At 44.6% G+C, this 24,066-nt stretch overlaps 1 protein-coding gene across 5 annotated transcripts in view; it reads right to left on the reverse strand.

The window, feature by feature from the left end:
* Positions 1-490: 490 nt before the first annotated feature.
* Positions 491-24,066, reverse strand: part of Tmem72 (transmembrane protein 72) — a 26,026-nt gene continuing 2,450 nt past the window's right edge. Inside the window, exons 2-8 of one of the 5 annotated variants that reach the window (XM_029478762.1) lie at positions 17,164-17,210; positions 14,907-15,050; positions 11,150-11,216; positions 11,015-11,039; positions 7,551-7,622; positions 6,060-6,199; positions 491-4,786 (exon numbers count right to left, since the gene is read on the reverse strand). In XM_029478762.1, the coding sequence (XP_029334622.1) occupies positions 4,308-4,786; positions 6,060-6,199; positions 7,551-7,622; positions 11,015-11,022 (699 nt within the window). In that variant the 5' untranslated portion in view covers positions 11,023-11,039; positions 11,150-11,216; positions 14,907-15,050; positions 17,164-17,210 and the 3' untranslated portion in view covers positions 491-4,307. Of the gene's footprint in view, positions 4,787-6,059; positions 6,200-7,550; positions 7,623-11,014; positions 11,040-11,149; positions 11,217-14,414; positions 14,446-14,906; positions 15,051-17,163; positions 17,211-24,066 lie in introns of those variants that run through there. The other 4 variants (XM_029478761.1, XM_029478763.1, XM_029478764.1 and 1 more) reach the window with 4 other exon arrangements.

A 24,066-nucleotide genomic window follows, 5' to 3' on the forward strand; every position in this document is an offset into this window, starting at 1 on the left:
TCTTGCCTCTATGTTTCTGAAGTTCTGTTTCAGGAGGCCTAGCGGGATGATGGAGCCCTGACCCTGACTCCTCCATAACCCAATACAAGGAGTTCATATCTTCTTGAGTACAAATACCAGAACAAACACAGCCAAGTCACAAAGAGTGGAGAAAGATTTACTACCTGCAGGAGGCAATGAGAACATAAGAGTAATTCAAAACCAACACCCTCAAACCAAGAGAGCCCAGGACCTCATCTAGGAATCGTACATCCATTTACATAGTGGTGGACTCTTTTCTGAGCATGCCCATTTTATGGTTTAAGAAGGAAAAATAATAGGCCTATCTTTAGGACATGCTTAGTCCAAGGTCATGGTAAGGTAGGGTAGAAAGACAGGGGAAGACTATGGGAACGTTGAAAGGGAAACGTAGCCCTCACTCAGAGACCTAGTTGGTGTTTAAAGAAACATCAGTACAATTGATAAACTGAGACAGCTTACAGAAATGCTGTTTTTTTTTTTTTCTTGAAGACATCTCAGGTAAAATATATTGTAAAACAATAAACAGGGCATGTGTACTTAGGGCCAGGACATTCATAACCCCGAGTTAAACCTTTTCAGTACCCCTGTCTCATCCCTAAACCCAAATGATACACCCCATAAACTCATCTTATCATTTCCTGTACAGAAGAACATTCTTTAACATATGGACTGCTTAATTTTTAAGCTTTGCTTAATCACTAAACATTGCTGTAAATGATACCCTAAATGATACCCTTGGAGCCATGGGTCTCAGAGCATTGGGTCCTACACACAGCCATTGTGAAGCCACTCAAGTAGGGGAGTGGGGATCTCCTTTGGAGAAGCCCACACCATCACCACTGTGTATCAGTTATGTAATATCTTTCCCCCCACTTCCTCCCCCACCCCCTCTCTCTGCCAGCATCCACATATACATGAACGGTGTACTATCCTCATCTTTATCCCATCAACTCTATAACTTGGTTTCACTCTCAGTTGTCTTGAAATTGTTTACTCCTATGGAGTCAGTGCTCTGGCTTTACCTGACTGGAAGCCACTGAGGGAGGGACTGGAAGCCGCTGAGGGAAGCAGTTGTTAGGGAGACTGCGCTGACCTGCAGCCTCTCCACCCCCCAGGGTAGCACCTGTTTACATGATAGGACCAGAGAAATTTCTGGGCACACTCAACTTGTATCATAAAGTCAGTAGACATTGAGATATAGTTAAGAATAAGGAAAAAGATGCTTTTGGTACAGAACATGTTTTAATATAAGGATCTGCCTCTAATGGCGCTTGCCTCACTTAGAGTCTCAGACTGGGAAGGATGAACCAAGGCTATCAAGACCCACTCTCTCCTATGCTCACCCATCCAGGAAAAGTATCCCCCAAGAACCTTTGCTGTTGAGGGCTTGGCCAGAAAGAAAGAATGGAAAGGTCAGAGATCTGCCTGATGGTGGGGGGATGGGGGTTGCGGGGAGGACCTCTGGAAAGCTCAGAGATCTGCCCTGGGGAAAGACCTCTTTCAGAACAGAATGTGAAGAATTCACACTGATTTCTCAGAAACATTGTAAATATATCTTGGAGAGAATAAATAAATAAAAGGGTGTTCAGAACACCCTGGTGCTGGTAGCAGTAGACAAACCGCTGAATCCTCTCTAGTTAATAGAGAACTAGATGCAGAGAGCCAAGGAGACTCCCGTGGGATCAGCCTATCTTGGGAGATGCAGAAACTGCTGCTCAGTGCAGCCTGTGCCCATTTGGGAGCAGTCAGGTCAGGGTGTGTGGAGGCTCAAATTACCTGATTCAAATTATGACGTGCTCAGAACAGTAAAAGTCACAAGGATACAAAGCAGATTAGTGGTTTCATAGGACAGAAACTGGGAGGCGAGGGGTGAGTCTTAGTGGTTACAGGGCTGGACTTCTTTTTATGGGGGTGGGGTGGGGTGGGGTGGGATGAGCATATAATGAACTTGAGATGTGAATGCATATAATGAACTCAGATTAGAAATACACTAAGACCCACTTAACTGTATGGTTTAACTTGGTCAATTTTATGACAGCAAACTACATCTTAATAAGGATGTTTAAGAAAAGCAAAGCAAGCTAACCAACCAACCAACCAACCAACCAAGAACCAAAGATTTCTAACACTATATAAGCTGATGAGAGTCTGCAGTGGTTTGAATGAGAAATGTCACCCATCTAGTTGGTGGTGCTGTTTGCGAAAGTTATGGACACTTTAGGAGGTGCAACCTCACTGGAGGAAGTACATCCCCAGGGGTGGGCTTTGAAGGTTCATAGCCTCATGTCACGTTTGCCCTCCCCACTCGGCCTCATTTCCTGTGTGTGGATGAAATGTGGCCAGCTGTTCTCTAGCTCCTGCTGCATGCCAGGTCTTCTCTGTTATCATGGACTCTAGCTCTCTCTAAGAACTGTAAGACACACACACTGTTTCTTCCTTAAGTGCTTTTGGTCATGGTATTTTATCTCAGCAACAGAAACTAACTAATACAGAGAGAGACACAGGGAGAGGACCTGGCTCCTCTTGGTTAAGGGCTTTGCTCCCTCTGGCCTCTGGCCTCAGTCGGGCTGGAAGCTCTGCTCCCTGACCTTCAGCCTTGTAATCTGGAGTTAAGAACCACCTGCTAGGTCTGCACTGGCCTCACCTCACACAAATTCATGGTATCATGGTAGTGTTTTCTTGTTCTTCCTCACCATGAGATCCCCGTAGTAACAAGGACATACCCACCCACACCCCATATTCCCCTGACTGCACTATCTAACATCCTTCATTGGAAAAGCCCCCATGGCCATCCATCAGCTGTCTATCTTTTGACCTGAGGGATGAGACCTACTCCAGGCCCCCTGGCTTGCTTTCTGACTTCACTCCTCACAGTCTTAGCAACACATCCTCTATTTCAAAAAGTGTTCTGTCCATTTGGGATGCTGGCTGTGCTAAGCACCAGGCTAATACCAACTACTAGGTTGTCTCATTTCAATGCATTTCCAAAACAAAACAAAGCAAAACAAAAACAAAACAAAACGACGTCATAGCTGCTGATCATTGTACCGTGAACATCTTCCTTATCTAGACTATAAAGTACATGATTTGAGGCTTACCCATCAGAGAGCCCTGAAGTGGGTCCCCTCCTCAGACACAAACTATAGGACTCTTAATTTCTGTTGCTAGCTCACTGGGAGTCAGCTATGAGGAATAACATGACTTTTTCTTTTTTCCTGGCAGTAATCCTGTGGACCAAGCATACTATTTAGAAAAGATATTTTGCTAATCTTTTTACTGAGAAATATCTAACTCAAATTCCCTGCCACCTCTGTAGTTCCAGGATGCAGCCATGCCTGCCTGCTCACTACCCTCTCCCCTGTGCCCTTCCCTCTGCTTCCTCCCCTCCTGTCTATTTTGAGTGATCATCTACTTAACAGAGGTTCTACTTTCATGTATCTAAGCATGGCAGAGGTACTTCCCCATGCTGTGTGGCTCTCTGGGGCAGTCTTCTTGGGGCCTGAACTACAATGACTACTCCATGCTATGTCCTAGCCATTTCTGCTACAGATGGCCACAGGTTCTCAGACCCTTTTAGATTGGACCATCTATACCACCTACTTGGACTCTGAACACTGCCCATACTGTTGGATAGGGGATAAGTGAGGGGAGGGCAGGAAGTCCTGAGTTATCCTTCTGGAATGAGAGATGCTTTTCTGGTCAGCTTTCCTGGCAGTGAGCACAGAGTGGTATTGTTTTCCTTGGTGATTCTTAAATGCCTGCTGCCCAGCCCAGTCCCAGAGTATGCTGAGAATGTAGCCCACTGCCAGGCTGTTCTCACTTGAGATCCGAATCTTCTTTTCTCATATCTACCCTGAGCAATCTTGCTCACGATGCCAATATAGCCCTGGGCCTTTGGCACCAGTAGGTTGTATCTCAAGCAAAACATACCACAGAGTTCTTGCTGAAGGCTGAACCCTTTGTTGGGTGCAAGGGTGAACTCATGTCTTCTGTTCCTTTAGGGCTTAGAAAGTTGGGTCAGCAGCCTTGTGGAGAATGAAGCCATGGTCTCATTTCCCACCTCTTGCCAAGGAGACTAGGTTGATTACACATGTCAAAGCTTCCTTTGTGCCTTGCTGGAGGTCACCACAGATCTGGCTTGGTACACTATCTCATTGTTCTGAATGCCCAGCCACCACTAGGATGTGAACAGCTGACCAATGGAGACCCTGAGTTCTCTGCAGGGACTGTGGCTATTAGGACTATTCTGGCAGGTCCATTCATCTGCAGACCTCTAGCTAAGAAGCTCAGAACAGGTCAGTAGCCATGAGAGAAGGCAGAAAGTGTGGGGTCTGGGAGGGAGGGATGATGGGAGTTGTGTCAGAGCTGGTTTCTTCTGGTCCACTGTCACTATCACCCAGACCTTCAGTGAGGGATGGGATGATTCTGACCACATTGTCTTCAAAGTGTACCTGCTTTTTCTTGGCCAAGGAGTCAGCCGGCTCCAGTGCCAGTTCCATTAGGGTATCTTGGGTCTGCAGGACACGTGGCTTCTTGGTCCCCTTTAGGATGCTCTTCATGTGGATGAAGAAGGAGCCAGGCCCCTCCTTGAAGGCCTCATGGAAAGTATAGGTTTGCTCGGTGTCCCCAGAGCCTGTGGTGCTCACGACGCTGCTGGAAGGGTCTGTGTACTGCTCTGTGGGGGGTGCCACCTCCGGAGCAGCCTTTTTTTTCTTTCGCTTGCTCAGCAGGAAGTAGGCCAGGCCAGTGATGATTAACATGGAGCCTGAAAAAGATCTGGGAGGTCAAGACACTGGACAGACATGCCATGGAGGAAAATCAGAGGTAGAGCAAGCCTATCAACAGCACCACTGCTGTACCGTACTGTACAGCCATGCTCAGCACCCTGATAGGTCTAGCCTTCACACACCCACACCAGACTCTGGGGCTGATATGATGGCATGACACGGCTTAAAGGTTCAAAGAGGACCAGTGCTGGGGGGGGGGGCAGGGTACAAAGGAAGGGATCTGTCTGCTCTCTGTGCTCCACATTCCCTCCATATGGAGAGTTGGTCTTGGTATCGACTTTATCACACCCTCAGTTTCCCTCTCGGGGTGGATTATCAAGGGCAGGCATGTGTGATGGCTTTGCTGGATCTGGATTCTGCTGGGGATGTTGGATTTGTTGGATGTCTTCTCACTCTCAGAAATGTGGAGAGTCCCCTAGTCCCCACCCAGTAAGCTTGGGGAGATGTGAATTTCTCATGTTCAGTGGCACAGAGAGTACGGCTCATGAATCATCTGGGCCAGCCTGCAGACTCTGCTACGGGGTCTGCAGAAGCCAGGAACCTGACCACCAGTGCCCACCAGTCCTAGGGTCTCTTCAGTCTGCCTTTTCAGAGGGCAGGGCTTGTGGTTCACTCAGTGTCAGGGTGGATCCTTCTATTACTTTCTTCAGAGGCACATTTTCTAGAGAAAAGAGCTTAGTCTCCTTCAGTTTAGTCAGGGGCTCTTTTGGTCTTTCTGGTGGGCCCTGGGAGGGCAGTGTATGTATAAATAAAGAGAAATCAAAAGGAGGGTTGCAGAAAAGAAGGTAAGAGACAGAAATATAGAGCTGAGCATGGATGCCAGTTCTGGGGTTAGAAATTGAGCCACCCTGCAAGGCACTAGGAGGGAGAACAGAAGATAAGCTGACATGCTGTTTAGTGTGCCTTCCTAACCCAAGCCTGGAGCTTAGAGCTGAGTGGGTAGGTAGCCAGGAGATATGCAAGGGTCTGGGCTGAGGATTAGCCATTTCACTCTTTGAAAGTGGCCAGAGAGAAGACAACTCAGAGTCCCCGTCAAAGGTCCAACCTCTGAATGGCTACGTCCAGGAGGGCTTCACCTCAGGATGTTCCTGCTGCTTGGTCAGCATAGTGGACATCTGACAGTCATGCTCACATACTGGGTCAGAGAGGGTAGACAAGCTGGTAGGGACTCTGAGAGACAGAGCCTGCTCCTCCTACTTAGGTCACATCTGTGCAGGGCCCACATATGTCCACTACCCCTGGTGCTCCTACCTGGAATGGTCACATGCCAGACCAGGACAGGGTGGAGGAAGCAGGCCACCGACAGCAGCATGTAGGCGAGGAACTTCTGGAAGCAGCCCAGCCAGTGGGCCTTCTCCTTGGCTCTGTGTGCCAGAGACCCCGGCTGGCACCTGGGAGACGGGGTTCAGCATTATCAGGTTAGTAGAAATCATTACCCCAAAGTCCCAGCTCAGCAGAAGGCCGTGGGAGCCTGGGGCTGAGCCCTGCAGTATCTGTGATCCCTGCAGTAGCCCTTAATGGAATATCTGCAGGGGATGGAGTCACAGAAGCCCAGGGTCCTCACAGTAGGTTCTCTGGTTAGGAGGCTTCCTTGGGACACTCCAGAGGGTCCACAGGCTTCTCGCAACCCATGTGTGCTTTTAGCCACGGTTTTGACCAACAGGAAAGGGAAGCTGATGGAAGTCTTTGGAATTTGGGAGAAGTCTTTAATGTACAAGTAACAGTACAGTACAAGAGCCATCACCCCAGGACCACTGTGTGGATGGAACACTGCACACGGCACAAAAAATAAACACACTGGGATTTGGCCAGGCACAGGGCAGAACAGGCCTGGAAAAGCTTCATTTTTAAAAACTGACACACAGGGATCATTCAGGGTAAAGGCAGAGAGCCCTGATGCTGAGCAGATTTCTTTAGGGACACGGCCTATAGGTTTCCTTACAGGCAAAGTAAGACAATGCCTGTCCTCGGACCTTTGATGCTCTCAGAGCATCACTGTTCACAGGACCTTGCCTGCTATAGCTCATTGGCGCCATCTGGTGTCGGTCTGTGGGTGTATATGTACATGTCCTTGTGCACTGGGAGATGATGCAGACAGGACTCTGAGACTAAAACATTTCTGCACATCCCTGCAGTGCCAAGAATCCTTTGAGGTACAATTCAGCATAAAGGGGAGCATGCTGCTGCCTAAAGGCTGAGCCTCGGAAGCAGTTACTAGACCCCAAAGTGCTAAGGTCTGGATCTCACTGACCATTTGGGAACCTGGCTACCTGGGCTTTGTTAGTCTGAGCCCTTATCACACTGATGGCCATTTTGACACAGTGAGCACTGGTTAGGCAACAGTGGGGCCTTTGTGGTCTGAATGCTGGAAGAGGCAAAGCCAGTTACTCCACACAGCTCTGTCACCTGCAAGCTGAGCCTTCTGCAGGGTCCTCAACTTGTAGTGGACAGCTTGGACACTGGCCCAGAGACTGAATGCCCTGGGGTAGGGAAAGCTGACTTTCCCAGGGAGTCTGGGTAGAGTCAAGCTCCGACTGGATTTGTCCAGCCGAGAACAACAGAAAGCCTGTAATTGAACTGTGCTGACCTCAGCCATCTCCAGTCCTGGTCTTGCCTGTTTCTGGAAGGAGAACCAGTCCGCAGTGGCCCAGCAGGACAACCTCAGCCATGGCCTGGAGGTGAGGGATCTGTCTGGGGCTGGACTGGGAAGGGATGTAAAGATTACTCCTGGAGGCTACTCACTTGAAGCAGATGGCCAAGAGTTGAGCCACAAAGTAGGTCCCTTCACACACAGAGATGGTAACTCCTGTAAACCTGTGAGAGGGGGAAAAACGTGAGGGAGGCCCCGCTGCGGGTCCCCCACTGATTTATCAAGGTTGTCTGCCTATGTCTCTCTGATTCCCAGACATCTTCACCGACACACTGGCCAGGATCCCTGCCCCCATCTATTCATGCCTCCATTAAACATCCCTCTAGTGCTGCCTAGATGGCATACAGGTCTTGACTAGAGTGGCTGGAGGAGAGGTGAGGAAGAAGCTGAGGCCAGCAGGTGAGATGGTATTTTAAGTGGACACTGGAAGGTGTGTTCTCTGCCTGCTGATCCAGCCTTGAATCTGGGCACTGTGCTGGTTAGCTATTTTGTCAATGCCTCCATCACACTGGCCTGTAGGCAAGTCTGTGGCCGTTTTCTAGACTAGTGATTGATGTGGGAGGGTCCAGCCCATTGTGGGTGGTGCCACTCCTGGGCAGGTAGTCCTGCATTGTATTAAAAAAAAAATCACAAGCCATGGTGAACAAGGTGGTAAACAGCTTTCCTTTATAGTCTCTGCTTCAGTTCCTGTATCCAGGTTCCTTCCTTGAGTCCCGGCCATGACATTCCTTTGTAATAGATTGTGCATGGAAGGGTAAGGTAAATAGACCCTCCACAAGTTGCTTTTGGTTATGGTCTTTATCACAGCAATAGAAAGCAAACTAGGATGGTCCTGATGACGATCCCCCCTTTCTGTCTTCTTTTCCAATAGTTTACCCACTCAGAGCTGCTAAGTGCCTTCTTGAAATTCTTTCAGGTACAATTCCATTCTCTCTGGCCTCAGGCTCTGTCCCTTGGCTTTCTTGACTCACTAGCCTGTATCTCCTATTCCTCCATTATCATCACCAGGCTGGCAAGGCCTCTGGGACACACTGATCTGAAGGTGTTTGCCCTCATCCAGAATGTCCATGCTCCAGGCATTCTAAAATCTGTCTCCTCAGGCAGATGTGAAATCAAAGGTTTCTTTCTGTTTGACTTCTCTCAATTTTATATATTTAGAATCCTTGTGAATAAAACTTCAATTTTTGTTTGAAGAGCATTCCTGGTCCATAGAAACTACATGCCATTTAAATCCCCTTATGAGTACCCATAGGCAGTACAGGGCCTTTGTACAAGCTGGTCATTTTTTTTGGAAGGTCTTACCTTCCCTCTGTTGCCCATTTGGTGAACTCTTGTTATCACAATGTCTACGAGCTTCTAAAGGATTTCTCTGTATAATTAGCATGTGAGACCTGGGCCCACCCTGGGCAGGACTTGTGGAAGAGTGCCCGTGAATACCCATCGGGGTGAAAGGTAGTGAGGGTAGATGCAATAGGGGGTTCAGGACCATTGTCTCCTTAGGGTCATGGGTCTGCTTCTGTTACTGATCAGCTGTGTGCATGTATGTAGAGACTTGGCCTTTCTGTGACTCAGTTTCTCACCTGTAAACCAGGGGTAACTATAAGGCTTCATCAATGAAATTATTACCAATTAGATGAGTAGATGTCTACAGGTTTCTTAGAGCTGTGCTTAGACTGTAACTAACTTTACATGGATGCTTTTCCTCTCTGTGTGATTATAATATTTAATTTCTTCCGTTTCCTGCTTTCCTCAGCATCTGCCCAATTCTTCCCCCTTTAGGTTTAAAATGATGGGAACATAATGATTGGAATGTACCAATCACAACCTGGAAGCCTTATAGAAATCGACTCCTTTGGTCTTTGCAATGCTTTTATGATCAGCAGTTATACTAATGTCAGTTATGAATGAGGAAGCCGAGGCCCAGACCCTTAGCCAGGACTACCCAGCTCATCGGTGGCAGGTGACAGATGGGAATCATCCCCAAACTTTGGAGATTGTGAGACTAAGAAGCACTCAAAGGTATGTGCTTTGCAGAAACTCTCAGCGGAGCCATTTCCTACATCCTGGGGCAGAGGGCCATTGAGACTTGGTGGGTAAGTGACTCATTCAGACTTTCTGCAAGGTGCTAGTGAGGGAGGGAGTGAGGGATGGCAGGACAAGGACTGGTGCTGATATGTGGTTGTCAAATTGTGTGAGTGTGAGGGGCAGGGAGACTTGAAGCTGGACTGGACCCAAGGATGACTGCCTGGGCATCGAGTCCCTTCAAGACAGGACAGAGCCCTACGGAAGAGCTGGCACTGAGGGCAGAAGGTATCCTCATTACCCAATGAACCACACTGGTGCATTACCAGTGTTTGGAGAGGAGGAAGGTTCCCCCTTGCTGCAGGGACCCAGGGAGACAGTGCCTTGACCGCACTGAGATGTGTTGTGTGCACTTGAGTGCTCCATGGGTACACAGAGCATGAAGACCAGGCAGTAGAGAGGGTCAGAAGTCGCCAGGTGCAGCCAAGTGTCAAGAAATAAGTTAGCAATGTAGACATGAGCTCTGAAGGTGGACCACAGCAGGAAGGTGGCAGATGTGAAATTTTCAGGGGCAGCACAGAGCCTACATCGAGGTAGGGGGTAGAATGGCAGCCCGGGGCAAAGGTCAGCCACAAAAGTGCAGGATATGTTAATGAGGGGGAGGGAATGTCAGCAGATGCTGCCTGAGTCCTTGTGGGCAGAAAGAGGCAGTTGAGACATTGTACAGCTGGGACACAGATCCTTCCTCCAACATTCCTTTTGCAAGTAGCCTAGGGCAGGGTTGTCATTGGCTCAGGGACTCCAACTCCCTCACTGTCTGTGACATCCCTGCACAGCCATTCCTTTCATGCTAAGGTATATTGGTGCAGTTGGTGGTGGAAAGGTAGAGCCAGCTTGGGAGGCAGAGTCCCATGCCTTAATATGAGATCTGTTGCTCACTAGCTCAATGACTTAGGTTGGCTGCTTAGTCCTGAATTTGACCATCTCTACAACTAGGACACTGTGCATGCCTCTCATTGGTGCTAAGCTAAATGATGTAATGTAATAAGACAATGAACTGTACTTGCCATGAAAGAGAACTATGTATATGTATATATGTACAGGCATATATGCATTGGTGTTGGCTGAATAAGGAAATGATTATAGGGAGTCATAGATGTTAGAATGGGTAGATAGATGAGTAGATGGTGCATAAAAGGGTGGATAGATGGTTGTGTGGGTGGGTGGATGGGGTAGGTGGATGGATGGATGGATGGATAAGGGACTAAGTAGTCAGATGAGCAGGTGAGTAGGTAAGTCTGTAGAATGGGTAGGTGGAAACGTGGTGGGTGGATGGATTGGTAGATGGAGGAGTGATTTGATGAGAAATAGGTGCATCTATAAATGGGTATATTTAGTAGGTAGGATGTATTGATGAGGTAGATTCATGGATAGATGATGGACAGGTAGATGTGTGGAAGGTTGGGCAGATGCGTTCATGAGTGTATGGAAGGATGCTGGCTGATTTATGGAATCTTCCCAAACCAGGACTTACCTTAGCATCTACTGTGGCTCCACCTCTGGATGGGGAGAAATTAGCATAGGAAGTGGGTTACCCTGTGTTACTCTGAGTAGACAGGCATGGGTGAGCTGGAACATGCAGGCAGGGGGAGCGGGTTCTTATACTCACAGCAGATAGAAGGCCAGGCTTTTGAACCGCCCCCGGAGGAAGGTCTCGGTGCCCACTCCAATCAACACTGCAGAGGAAGAGGGGACAAGACAGTGGGTCTGGGCAGACAACTCCACAGCATTGTCCTGTGAGGACTCTTGGCTGAGGCATGAGTTTCTTCCTGAGGTCTGAGAGCTAGGACAGTCCCCTTCCATGTGTATTGACAGCTGTGGTTAGGTAAAGAGAGCAGGAAGGCTTCCAGGCAGTCCCTGAAAACCCCAGGCAGAGCCTGAAGAATACCCTGACCATACAGCACAGGAGCCATTCAAGGTCCATGTGCCCTAGAGACTGCCTGAACTTCAGGTTCATGACTGGTCTCTGTGGTGGCTTCCAAGACTCTTGCCATTCTGGGCCAGGCCATTGTATGTGTTTTACAGCCTGCCATGGGTGAAAATTACCTAGGTTTTACTCTCTTGCCTGGATCATTGAGCTTGTGGCTGACATGTGGCTTCCACAAACATAAGATAGTCGCCCCAAAATTCAGAAGGTGCCTAGAATTAAGGGGATGTTCATTCTGAAGGTGACTCTCATAATCAAAAAAGCACTCACCAGAATAGAAACAGATGCTCACTGTAAATACAAGGAGATATTTACTCCCTTGTTGGCCTTAGCCCCTCTGAGCTCCTAGAAGAGTAACAGAGGGTGCTTTGCAAGATGCAATTGGAAGGATTGGACTTCTGGGCTACTTGTGCACTGACAAAGCTTCAAGTAGTACCCAAGATAAGAAAATCAATAAGCAAGGTCAGATAGTGAGTGGAAGGGCTCTTTGTCCACAGTGAGCACATTTGTTTATGAAGCAAAAATATGAAAATCGGCATATTCTTTCCTCTTGAGAGGGCTGATAAGAATAGACTAGCTCTTATCATGGCTCCATTGGCCATTGTCTATGGCCTCACAACACTCTATCAGGTGTTAAAATGGAATGCCTGGGGCCACCATGACACATGCTTTTGCCTTTTCCAGTATAGGGCAGAGATGTTGAACCTGTTGGTATGCATTCCCCGAGACAGTAAGGTTTGTTAACAGAGGAAGTTGGGGAGATTCCTAGCATGGCCCAGAAGCATCCTGTGTGTGCTGAGGTCCAGGCAACTGATAGGTGAGCCAGGATGGAGAAGTGGCATGGGGAAAGGTCTGAATTTATGGTAGAAACTTCTGGAAGAGATTCAAGGAAACCTTGGCATTTATTGTTTAGTTCTAATCTGCCTGTTTGGGGAGAACTTCCTCGAGGCAGTAGAATTCACCTATTTTGTACCTGATACTTTTCTTTTCCTTCCTTTATTTTCTCTCTGTTTTTTCAGAGTTGGAAAGCAAATGTAGGGCCTTGTTTATGCTAGGCAAACTCTTAGCCACTGACCTACATTACTAGACCCTTACTAGATCCTTTAAGTATGACCCATAGATGAAACACACCATTTGAAGTGTCTGTTTTGGCTTTAGCTCAGTAACAGTGCCTGTGAGAGATTGCAATGTCCCTGGACCTACACACCTCTTGGTATCCACACCCCTCATCATATGTCTTAGCCATCCCTTGTCTTCAGCAAAGAGTTGCCTCTTGGCTCAACAACATGACTTTCTCTGAACAGTGGTATTTTCTAGACATGATGCAAGTAAAGACATAAAGTGGCCTTGAGACCTGAGCCTTCTTTCTGTCTCCGCTACTACTAGCCTTCCACCAGGCCAGGAAAGACACAGTACAAAATTGCCCTATCATCCCAGCCAAGGCCAGTCGAGATAAGCCATCAGTTGCTTGACCTCCAGGTCGGGATGCTTAGCCAGCCAATATTAGCAAAGCTGCTTAGCCCACTCACCTGTATGGAGAACACCAAGAACCTATTGTATGCCACTGAGGTTTTCAGCTGTCCAAGGACATCATTTTAGCAAGAAAACAGGCACTTTCAGTGACAGCTTTAGTGAGACATTCTTGATCTGTGACAAATTTCACATGTTTCAAGAGTAGTTTGATATGCACTGGCATATGTCTTCACTCATGAGAGCATCACCTCATCAAGAGAATGGGCAATGTTATCACCCTGAAAGCCTTTCATCAGTGAAATGTTACATTCTCTTTCTGTGGTCCACCCTTAAGCAGCTAGTGATCTACTTCTATCACTAGAGACTAGTTTATACTTCTTGTGGGTTAAAATAAATAGTACTGAGAAGTATGCACTCACCTTTGGCTATTTGTTACACTTGAACAGTTATTCCAGACTGATTTTTAGCTGTAGTGTGCATCAGTAGTTTGTACCAAGCTATGGCTGACTCATATTGCTAACTAATGGGGATGCTGCTCAGCCTGTTTATAGTTCGCAGACTGATAGAAAAATAGGTCACTTCTAGCTTTGGATATTAAGAACTGAGCTGCCATGAGTGTTTGTATGCATTCTTTGCACGGGTATGTGCTTCTTTTCTCTGGGGTAGACGCTTGGCAGTGGAGTGACCAGATCATATGGCAGCAGCATGTAAAACTCTTGAAGGAACTGTCAAGCTGTTTCAGAGTGAGTGCACTGTTTGCATTCTCACTAGGAGTGCACGAGAATTCCACAGCCTTGCCAACAATTTGGTTCTTTTCATTCTAGTCATCCTAACGCATATGCATCGGTGCTCATTTGCATCTCTCTAAGGACTAATGATGTTGAACGCCTTTTGCCTTTTCACATTTGCCATCAGTTGTATTTTGTGTTGGCTTCCAATACTGTATTTTAAAGGGAAATGTTTTAAGATCTTGATGGGATCCAATCAGAAGGATTTTATTAATTCTTTTACTAGGCACAGAACTTTTCGTATTGAACTAAGAAATCTCAGCCTAACTCCACACATAGTTTTTGTCCTATCATCTAGGAGTTTCACTTATTTAAGATGTACATTTTAGGTTTATGATTCATTCCCAGCCTTTAAAGAATAAGATTAGAGATGGGTAATTTTGTAGAAATGGATATTTAATTATTTATGTTTCATGCATTAAAGATGCATCTTTTATATATTGCCCTTGTGATTTTCTTCGTTTTTTTCTTGGCAAGCGGTATGTTCTGTTTCTCTTCATTGCACGACAGCGTTGGCTACAGCTTAGTCACAGTGCTGGCTATATGTGGTGAGGATGGGTATCCTGGGCTTGGTCCAACCTCAAGAGAAAAGCATCTAGCCTTTACTTTCAGAAAGCTGCATGTTTTGTGTTTGCTTTGTTTGTGTTTTTAGATGCCTTTTTTTCCCCTGCCTTCAAGAAACATACCTTAGGGCTCAGCAGTTAACAACACTGGCTGTTCTTCCAGAGAATGGGGATTCAAGTGTCATTACCCACATGGCAGCTCACAACTGTCTGTAACTATAGTTCCAGTGGGTCCAGCACTCTCATACAGACATAAAGGCAGGCAAAACACCGTGCACATAAAACAAAAATAAATAAAACAATATTCAAAAAATAAATATATCTCATGACTAAAGATAGACAGCACTTCATAATAAAATTATGGCAAGGAGTATTCCAAGCAAATGGAACTAAGAAACAAGCAAGCTATTATAATATCTGATAAAATCGACTTCACTCCCAGAACAATATTAAGAGATAAGGAGGGACAGTTGATTCTCATTAAAGGAAAAACCCAGCAACAGGATATTATGATTCTAAGCACAGGAGCACTGAATTTCATAAAAGAAAGACTATTTAATTTAAAATCCCAGAGTGATTCCAACACAAAAATAGTGGGTGATTTTAATACTTTACCTCCACCATAAATCACGTGGAAAAAAACTAAATAGAGAATCTGAGGAGTGACATCATAAATCCAATGGGCATAACATCTATCTCCAGAAGATCTCACCCAAAACCTAAAGAGTAAACAATCTTCTTAGTGGCCCACGGAGCTTTCTACAAAAGAGAGCACATATTAGGGCACAAAACAGGACTCAACACATGAAGGAAAATTGAAATCACGCCTTGCATTTTGTTTGACAACCATGGGTGCTTGATACTAATAACAGAAGAGATGACAGAAAGTACACAGACTCATTTAAGCTAAAGAACACACTACTAAATCAAGATCGGGCTAAGGAGGACATCAAGGAGGAAACGAAAAGATGTCCAGGGTGTAATGAAATGAAAACGCAACCTATGAACATCTGTGGGACAAATGAACATGGGACGGAGGAGAAAGTGCCTACATCATGCACCATCATACCAATGTTAGAGAAATCTCAAATTAATAACCCAAAGATGCGCTGAAGCTTTTGAAAAACAAGAACAACTAGTAGCCCCAAATAGTAGGTACAAGGAGGTAATCAAAATCAGGCATGAAATTAATGCATAAGAAGTGATTAGAACAATACAAAGAATCAGTGAAATGAAGAGTTTGGCAAACATTTGGTCAAACTAACTAAAGGGAAAGAAATCAACAAAACTAATCAAGTTAACCAAAAGAAAGAGAGAGAAAGTCTAAATTAATCAAATTAGGAAAAATGGAACTATTATAACAGAACCGAGGAAATTCACAGACTTATAAAAGGCATACTTTAAAAAAATTATATTTACCAAACTAAACAAAATCTAAAAATGGATGAGTTTTTCAATATACATATTTTTTTCATTTTATGTTTATACACATATAAACTCATCCTATATACATAAAATCAAATTTAAATCAAGATGAAGTTAATAATTTAAGTAAACCTAGAACATCCAGTGAGCTAGGAAAAGTAATTAAAAACCTCCCAAGTTAAAAAAAGATTCCACTAGACATCTACTACAGCTGATAAATACATTATGCAAAATTAATTACAAAATCAACACATAAGGCAGTAGCCTGCTCTCACGCAAATGACAAACGCACAGAGCTAGTAAACATGGACACTATATTATTTGTATTAGTTCCAAGTCAAATCTTGGACTAAATCTAAGCAAGGAAGCAGAAAACTTGTATACTAGAAGCTTTAAGATGCTTTTACAGCAAAAAAAAAACCCAAAAAACAAAAAAAACCCCAAAAACAAAAAAAAAAAACCAAAAAAAAGAGAGAAAGAAAAAGAAGAAGAAGAAAACATCAGAAGATGGAAAGACCTTCCATTCTCATGAATTGGTTGGGTCAATACTGGGAAAATATCCATCCTACCAAAAGTAATCTACAGATTCACCATAATTCCCACCAAAAATTCAATTCAATTTATCCATGAAATTGGAAAAAAATGGAAGCAACTTAAAAATTTTCATGTATAAATAAAAAAGCCTAGTATAGCCAAAATAATCCTTAGCAACAACAAAAGCAATAACAACAGCAACAACAGCTTGCTGGAGATCTCACCCCAGATACTAAGTTATTTTACAGAGCTACAATAATAAAAAAATAGAGTAGTACTCACATAAGAATACCCACTGAACAATAGCATAAAATTGAGGGCCCACATATAGCTCACATTCCCGTAGCCATTTGATTTTTGACAGAGAAGCCAATAATACAAATTGGAGAAAAGACAGCATCTTAAACAAGTAGTGCTGGCCAAACTGGATGGATAGCTTCATGCAGAAGAATGAAGTTTGATCCTTACCTCTCCTTCTGAACAAAGTACAACTTCACATGGATCACAGACTCCACCTAAGGCCTAATACCTTAAATCTAATAGAAGGGAAGCCAAGAATATGCCTGGACTCATTGGTACGAGAAAGGCCTCTCTGCCTCGAATCATGACAGTGAAGGCATGATGATTAACAACTAGTAAAGGGAACGTATGAATGTAAGAAGGGTGCCATCACTGGTCTGAAGAGGAAGCCTGCAGAATGGAAACATTCTTACCAGCTTTATACTGGACAGAGGATTAATGTCTAGAACATACAGATAACTCAAAATTAAGGATTAAGCAAGCAAACAACACAATTGAAAATGGGGCATGGGACTAAACAGAGAATCCTCAAAAGATGAAGTACAAATGGCTGAGAAACAGCCTTAGCTGTCAAAGGAATGCAAATTAAACCTACTTTGAGATTTCATCTCACCTCAGTCAGAATGGCCACGATCCAAAGAATAATAAGTGCATGAAAACCTGGCAGGAATGTGAGGAAAGAGAAACACTTATTACGGCTGCTGGGAGCGCATTCTGGTGCAGCCACCACGGGAATCAATGTGGAGACTTATCAAGAAGCTAAAAATAGATCTACCACAGGAGTCAGCAGTATAACTTTTGGGCTATACCCAAAGCACTTGATATCCCACTATGTTTGATCACCTTTGCTCATTGCTGCTCCAGTCATGATGGTCAGAAAATAGAAAGAGCATATACATTCAACTGACAGCGAGATAGTTGAAGCGTGGTGTACTTGAGAAATGGAATATTACCCAACTCTTAAAATAAAACTATGAAATCCACAGGCATGGAGAAAGCTGGAAAGAGTAATTTTGAGGGAGGTGATCCAGGCCCTGAAAGACAAATGTATGTTTCTCTCAGGCACTGATGTTAGCTTTGACTCTTTAGATATGTGTGCTTCATTTGGAATACACACAGGGGTCAGGGAATCACTAAGGACCCACGGGGAGTGGGAGTGGCTTTCAGGGAAGAGGAGATAGATATACTGATATAAAGGGATAAAAAGGAACGAAGGGAGAAACTGTGGTGGGGAGGGACCATCAGAGGAGAAAATAGAAAAGATAAAGAACTCTAAAGACTTAAAAAGTCATCTGGAAACCTACTTCAAAGTATATATATATATATATATATATACCTTCTGAAGTATATATATATACATAAAAAGTCAAAGTGGAGTTATCCTCTATGGTTAATTAATGTCCCTACTACATAAGAGAGACTAATGAATGAAAGCCCAGTGCTTTTTTATCTGTCTGTCTATCTATCTATCTATCTATCTATCTATCTATCTATCTATCCCTTTTGCAGTTGTTGGCCACTGAGGTTCTATAAGCCTCCAAACAGTACAGGCTATTGCCAGTGCTCTTGGTTACCTCTTGAAACCCAAAACTTGATAACAAGACCCTATTGTTGAAGAGACCACATACATGAGTCATAGCTAATATGAACAAACCAAGGTGGTGCTCATCTGGGAGCCTCATCCCTACTGGGTACTTTTCATAGTATGCATGATACTAAAGGAGAAAAGTACACACCAGTCTTACGTAGGTGTGGTCCCTGTGGATTACAATAACAGCAGGCCTGCTACAACACGCTTAGTGGTCTAATAGTGGCCAGGAGTAACCAACCACCTTTTGATTTGATTAAAGGTCTACTACACAATGTGAAACCCATAGCTGGCTCCACCATCAGGCCAAGAACCTACAGCTCGAGAGATCATAGACCCTAGAGAAGAATCCACAAGTATTATTTTGATAAACAGACAAAGCATTAAAGCAATTTCTAATGGCTTATTATTCTTATTATTCCCATAGATTAAAAAAATATTTCAGTCCTCATCAGGGCACCTTCTGCTTGCAATTGATGATGATCAACACCGAGACCCACTACTTTCAAAGGGCAGGGAATAATAGACTCCAGAATGTCCATCTCTCAATGTATCATACATACGACAACCCCTCCTCTAAAGGCTCCAGGATCATAGTGGAAGAACTGTCAGAGAGGACAAGAGCCAGAGACGCTGGATGACCATAAGGAACCAGTTTAATTTATTTATTTATTCCCACTTCCCGCCCAACCAGTATCTTCTGAACACAGCAGAGTAGTTGCACAAATAATTCCACAGCAGTTGCCACATCGTGTATTAGACATGTGCGAGCTTAAACCTGCCCAAATCCCAGCACAGAGAGGGAAGGTGGGCATGAAGGTCCAGACCTAGCCTAGGACTTCTTGATGATGTTCTTAGTTTCTGGGAGAGGAAGGGCCAGTTTTCTCTAAAAGTGTAGCCACTGAAAAATCAACACTGCTCTAATGAAAGGCCACAGGTTCATGAATAATTATGGATTACAAATTGGCCTTAGTGGCGGAGGTAGGGGGAGGGAAATACAAGTTGTATGTGACAGGGCAGGGGCAGTAGATCTGAGAAGAGTTAGGGTTGGAGAGATGAAAATGACCAAAACACTGATGAAATTCTCAAAGATCTAATAACCATAAAAAATCATAAGAATTAACAGGAGGGGCACATACAACAGATGCTCATTTATAAACAGATGATTTAAAGTTTAAAACAACTTGCAGTAAATTTCTGCTGCAAATTTCACTTGCTTATGATATATTATCCTTCTCATGTACATATTTACTTGATCAGGGAATTTGTCTCTGGTTTTCTTATAGCATCTCTGTCTAATGTTGTTGTCTATGTTGTTCTAGCTTGCTTTCTGTTGCTGTTTTTTAAAACAAGTCTCAAAAGCAACTTAAGAGAAAGAAAGCGTTTGTTTTGTATTTCAGTTTGTGTAGCATCACTGAGGGAAACTGAGGCAGGGAGTAAAGCAGGAACCATAGGGTAAGGCTGTTTATTGGCTCTCTCTTTGGCTCATGCTCAGCTGTGTTTCTTACACAGCCCAGGCCTGCATGCTGCACAACCCTCAATAGTCTGAGTCCTCCTAATTCCATCAACAATTAAGAGATTGTCCCCACAGACATGTCTGCAGGCCAATCTGATGGAGGCATTTCTTCAGCTGAGGTTCCCTCTTCCCAGCGTGTCAAGTTGACAATTATGATCAGTTGTCACATACGTAAATACTGATTCTATGTAAGAAGTTGGAAATCACTCCCTACTTTCAAATTTCTGTAGTTGTTTACATAGAATTATATTATGTCTTCATTAAATGTTGGTAGAATTCTCCTGGGAAACAATCTGGGCTGATTTATCAGTGTTTGGAGATGAGACTGCTGTGTGAGATGTTGTATCAGGGAAAATATCTCCCACTAGAACAGCATCTTCCTTGGGCAGGCTCAGAAAACATCTTTTTCTTGCTCTTAGCTAGGAATATATATGCTTCTTATCAGCGTTCAAAATCCATGTGTATATTTGCTGTTCCGAATGGCAGTTTTCTTGATGCTAGAGAACAATGTGTGTGATTCCACAGCATAGATGCCACGCTTCTTCATCCGACCTCCACCTTGCCGGTAACAAGGATGCCTACGCTCCCTGAAACCTTGGGTGTTGCTATGCAGATGCACACCTGTTTTGTTCAGACAACGGAAAGAACTGCCAGCACAGGAGATGTGAATGCCAACCCCATTAAGACTCTATCTCACCCCAGAGAGAATGACTTTCATCAAGGAAGCAGGTAACACTGCTGAGGATGTGGGGAGAGAGAAATGCTTCCGCCCTGCCAGAGGGAGGCTCAGCAGTAGAGCCACTATGGAGATTTGTGTGGAGGTCCCCTGAAACCCCACAGACAACACCACACGACCTATTCAGATACATTACTGAATCTACCTGCAAGGAGACGGGAGTAAACAGATCATGGAGGAACCTGTCCACGTATGCCCGTTACTGAACTACTCACAGACGCATGCCTTTAATCCCAGCACTCAGGAGGCAGAGGCAGGCAGGTGGATTTCTGAGTTTGAGGCCAGCCTGGTCTACAAAGTGAGCTCCAGGGCAGCCAGAGCTATAAAGAGAAACCCTGTCTCGAAAAAAAAAAAAAAAAAAAAAAAAGAAATCAGCCTATGTGTCCATACATAGATGAACAAAGAAAGTTTGGTACATATCCACGATGGGCTTCTATTCAACTTTAAGGAAGCATTGTGTCATTTTTTTGGAGACTATAATGTTAAGTTAAATAAGCCAGGCTTAAAGAGAAAAATATGTTGTCTTTTATGTGGGAAACACACACACACACACAACACACATACACACAAGATTGTGGTAAGAGTCCAGTGAGGACAGAGAGCGGGAGACAAGACAGATTAATGGGCAGATGGATATGGACAATATATGCATATATATGTATATGTATATATTGTACATACACAGTATATATTGTACATATACATATATGTGTGTGTATAATGTATATGCATGCATAAAATGTTATAATGAAACTATCATTTTGTACAATGATTTTATATATATAAATATATGTTCGGGGGGAGGAGGGGAGTTGGTCACATCTGTAATCCCAGCACGCAGTGGACTGAGTCAGGTGATTGCCAGACATTCAAGTCCAGCTCAGACTACATAGAAAGTTCCACAACATCCTGGACTACCAAGTGAGACCCTGTCTTAAAATCCCCACTGCTGCTGCAGCCACCTCCACCCCAGCTTGAAAGTGATGGGACTCGTACAACTGGATCTGGCCTTTTAAAGTCCCCCACCCCCATCCCCCCATCCTAATCTCCCAGGCCACTTGTTGCCCCTCTCTCATTCCTCTGATCCCTCCTCATCCTTCAAGAGGGGCTAACTGTTCATGTCTCACAGACCTTGATACTGAACAGGCTTCTGCGATTAGCCTGCTCTGAACTAGAAACCATGACTGCAGTTTTCATTTTGAGTCATTGGCTCCCTGAAGTCTCAGGGTAAAGCCAATGGTTGTCCCTGTTCTGTCGACAGGAAACTGAAGCTTAAGTAGTTTATGTGGGAAGGGGCAGTATAGGGGCAGCACAGGTCACAGAAGCTCGAGGTGGTGGAATGCGTTTACTACTTGGTCAGATGATGTGCAGAAGCCTGTGGTCTTGGCTTCTTAATATATGGGTGCATATTGCACAAGATGGAAACACAGAACTTCTGCAGAGGAAATGAACCATAATTAGCTTTCTGCATTCCAGTTCTAAACCTAAAATGGAAGACACAGATATAAAGAATAAAGAAAGAAATGCTTGACCCAACCTGATGTGATGCAGGAGGGAGGAAAAGATGCAGGGAGAATATTTATCAGACCAGAAAACAAAACAAAACAAAACAAGACTGGAAACACTTTGAAACCTCACAGGGACAAAAATCCCCTGCAGACATGTGAGAGTACATGATTTCTTCAATGGCGAGAGGTAGTCATGCAAATCTGCATTAAAGAGTGGTTGAAATTAGCATACAGTGGAGACTGGGAGGCTCAGAGGTTAAAAACACTGGCAGCTCTAGCAGAGAACCTGGCTTGGATTCCCAGTACCTACATCGTAGCTCATAGCCTCCTGTAATTCCTGTTCTGTGGATTCAATACCCTTTTCTGAACTCCACAGGGACCAGGCACACATGTGGTATACAGACATTCATGCAAGGCAAAATGTTCATATAATAAAATTAAATGAATACACAAAATTAGAACAAAAGAAATAACCTAGACAGTTACTTAGAAAGCATTTTTTTTGAAGGCTTTGACCAAGGCTGAGGTGAGACCACACATTTGTTGTACCAGTCAAGAAGTGAGAACTCCTGGATCTATGTTTGTAAGTCCTTAGTGTGTGAGGGGTATGGGGTAGGGAATGCCACTATTTAGCATGTGGCAATGTGTATTAAATAGAGAGCAGGTTGATGAGATGTAACAAAACAAACAAACAGACAAACAAACAAAACAAGCCTTAAGTGATCCCAGATTGACTCCAAGCACTTGACTTAGGAGAAACAGGACACTAGCTTGACAGGCAAGTTGCCCACAACAGAACTGCTTGGGCATCATCTCATTCCTTCGGTTATTCTGCTATGTCCAGTCCTTAGGATGCCCTGCATTATTACTGTGTGGGGCTACAGTGTGGATAGTAAAGCCTTAGTTTCTCTATTAAATTCAGCACTACAGTCTTCAGGCAAGACGATTACACTGTCTTGTGCAAGAAAGACAGTAATACTGAAGTATGCTGTTGTTATTATATTGTGTTGACCCTCAATCATAACCTTTTATTTGTTGCTACTTCCTAACTGTAATTTTGTGACTTATATGAATTGTAAATATTTCCAATGTTCTTAGGCCAACTCTGTGAAAGGATTATTTGATCCTAAAGGGGTCTCAACCCACAGATTGAGAGCCATTGATTTAGAATATAGGGCCTGAGCTCTGTGTAAGGCAGCAAACCCACGAGGCTTCATGTCCTAGCTGGTTTTGTGTCAACTGGACACAAGTTGGAGTTATCACAGAGAAGCCTCCCTTGAGGAAATGCCTCCATGAGATCCAGCTGTAAGGCATTTTCTCAATTAGTGATCAAGGGTGGGAGAGACCATTGTGGGCAGTGCCATCCCTGGGCTGGTAGTCCTGGATTCTATAGGAAAGTAAGCTGAGCAAGCCAGGGGAAGCAAGCCAGTAAGTAACATCCCTCCATGGCTTCTGCATCAGCTCCTGCTTCCTGACCTGCTTGAGTTCCAGTCCTGACTTCCTTTGGTGATGAACAGCAATGTGGAAGTGTAAGTTGAATAAATTCTGTCCTTCCCAGCTTGCTTCTTGGTCGTGATGCCTGTGCAGGAATAGAAACGCTGACCGAGACACTACACGAATGGAGTTAGATGGGAGGAAACAGCGTAGTGAGCAGCCTTCTCTGCAGGCCCTACTGCAGCCACAGGCATAGGAACCTGTTGTGAATTGAGAGCACCTGAGACTGACAGCCCTGAGCCTGTTTCCAGGGTCCACAAAAGAAGTTTCTGGGGCAGAGGCTACCACCTCCCAGGAGCTGCACATTCCCTGCAGGTGCCACTCTGGGAGCCCTTGTTCACATCCCTGCCTAGCATTGAGACAATTCTGCTGTCTATGTACAAGGGGTACCTCATATGCCCCACTACCCTGGGTTTCTGCAAAGTACCAGTCTCAGTTTCAAGGCTCATTTCCTTTGTAGTAGCAATGCTCCTATCATGGGTCCCAGACTTTGCAACAGAGGATTTCAACAAAAGATGCTTAAGGGAACAAGGACAGAGGCCCAAAGGCCGGTGATGTCGAGAGAAACCCGAGATCTGAACTGGAGAGCACCGGAGAGCACCGGAGAGCACCGGAGAGCACCGGAGAGCACTGGAGAGCACCGGAGAGCACTGGAGAGCACCGGAGAGCACTGG

Source organism: Mus caroli, chromosome 6 (genome assembly GCF_900094665.2).
Source record: "Mus caroli chromosome 6, CAROLI_EIJ_v1.1, whole genome shotgun sequence".
NCBI lineage: Eukaryota > Metazoa > Chordata > Mammalia > Rodentia > Muridae > Mus > Mus caroli.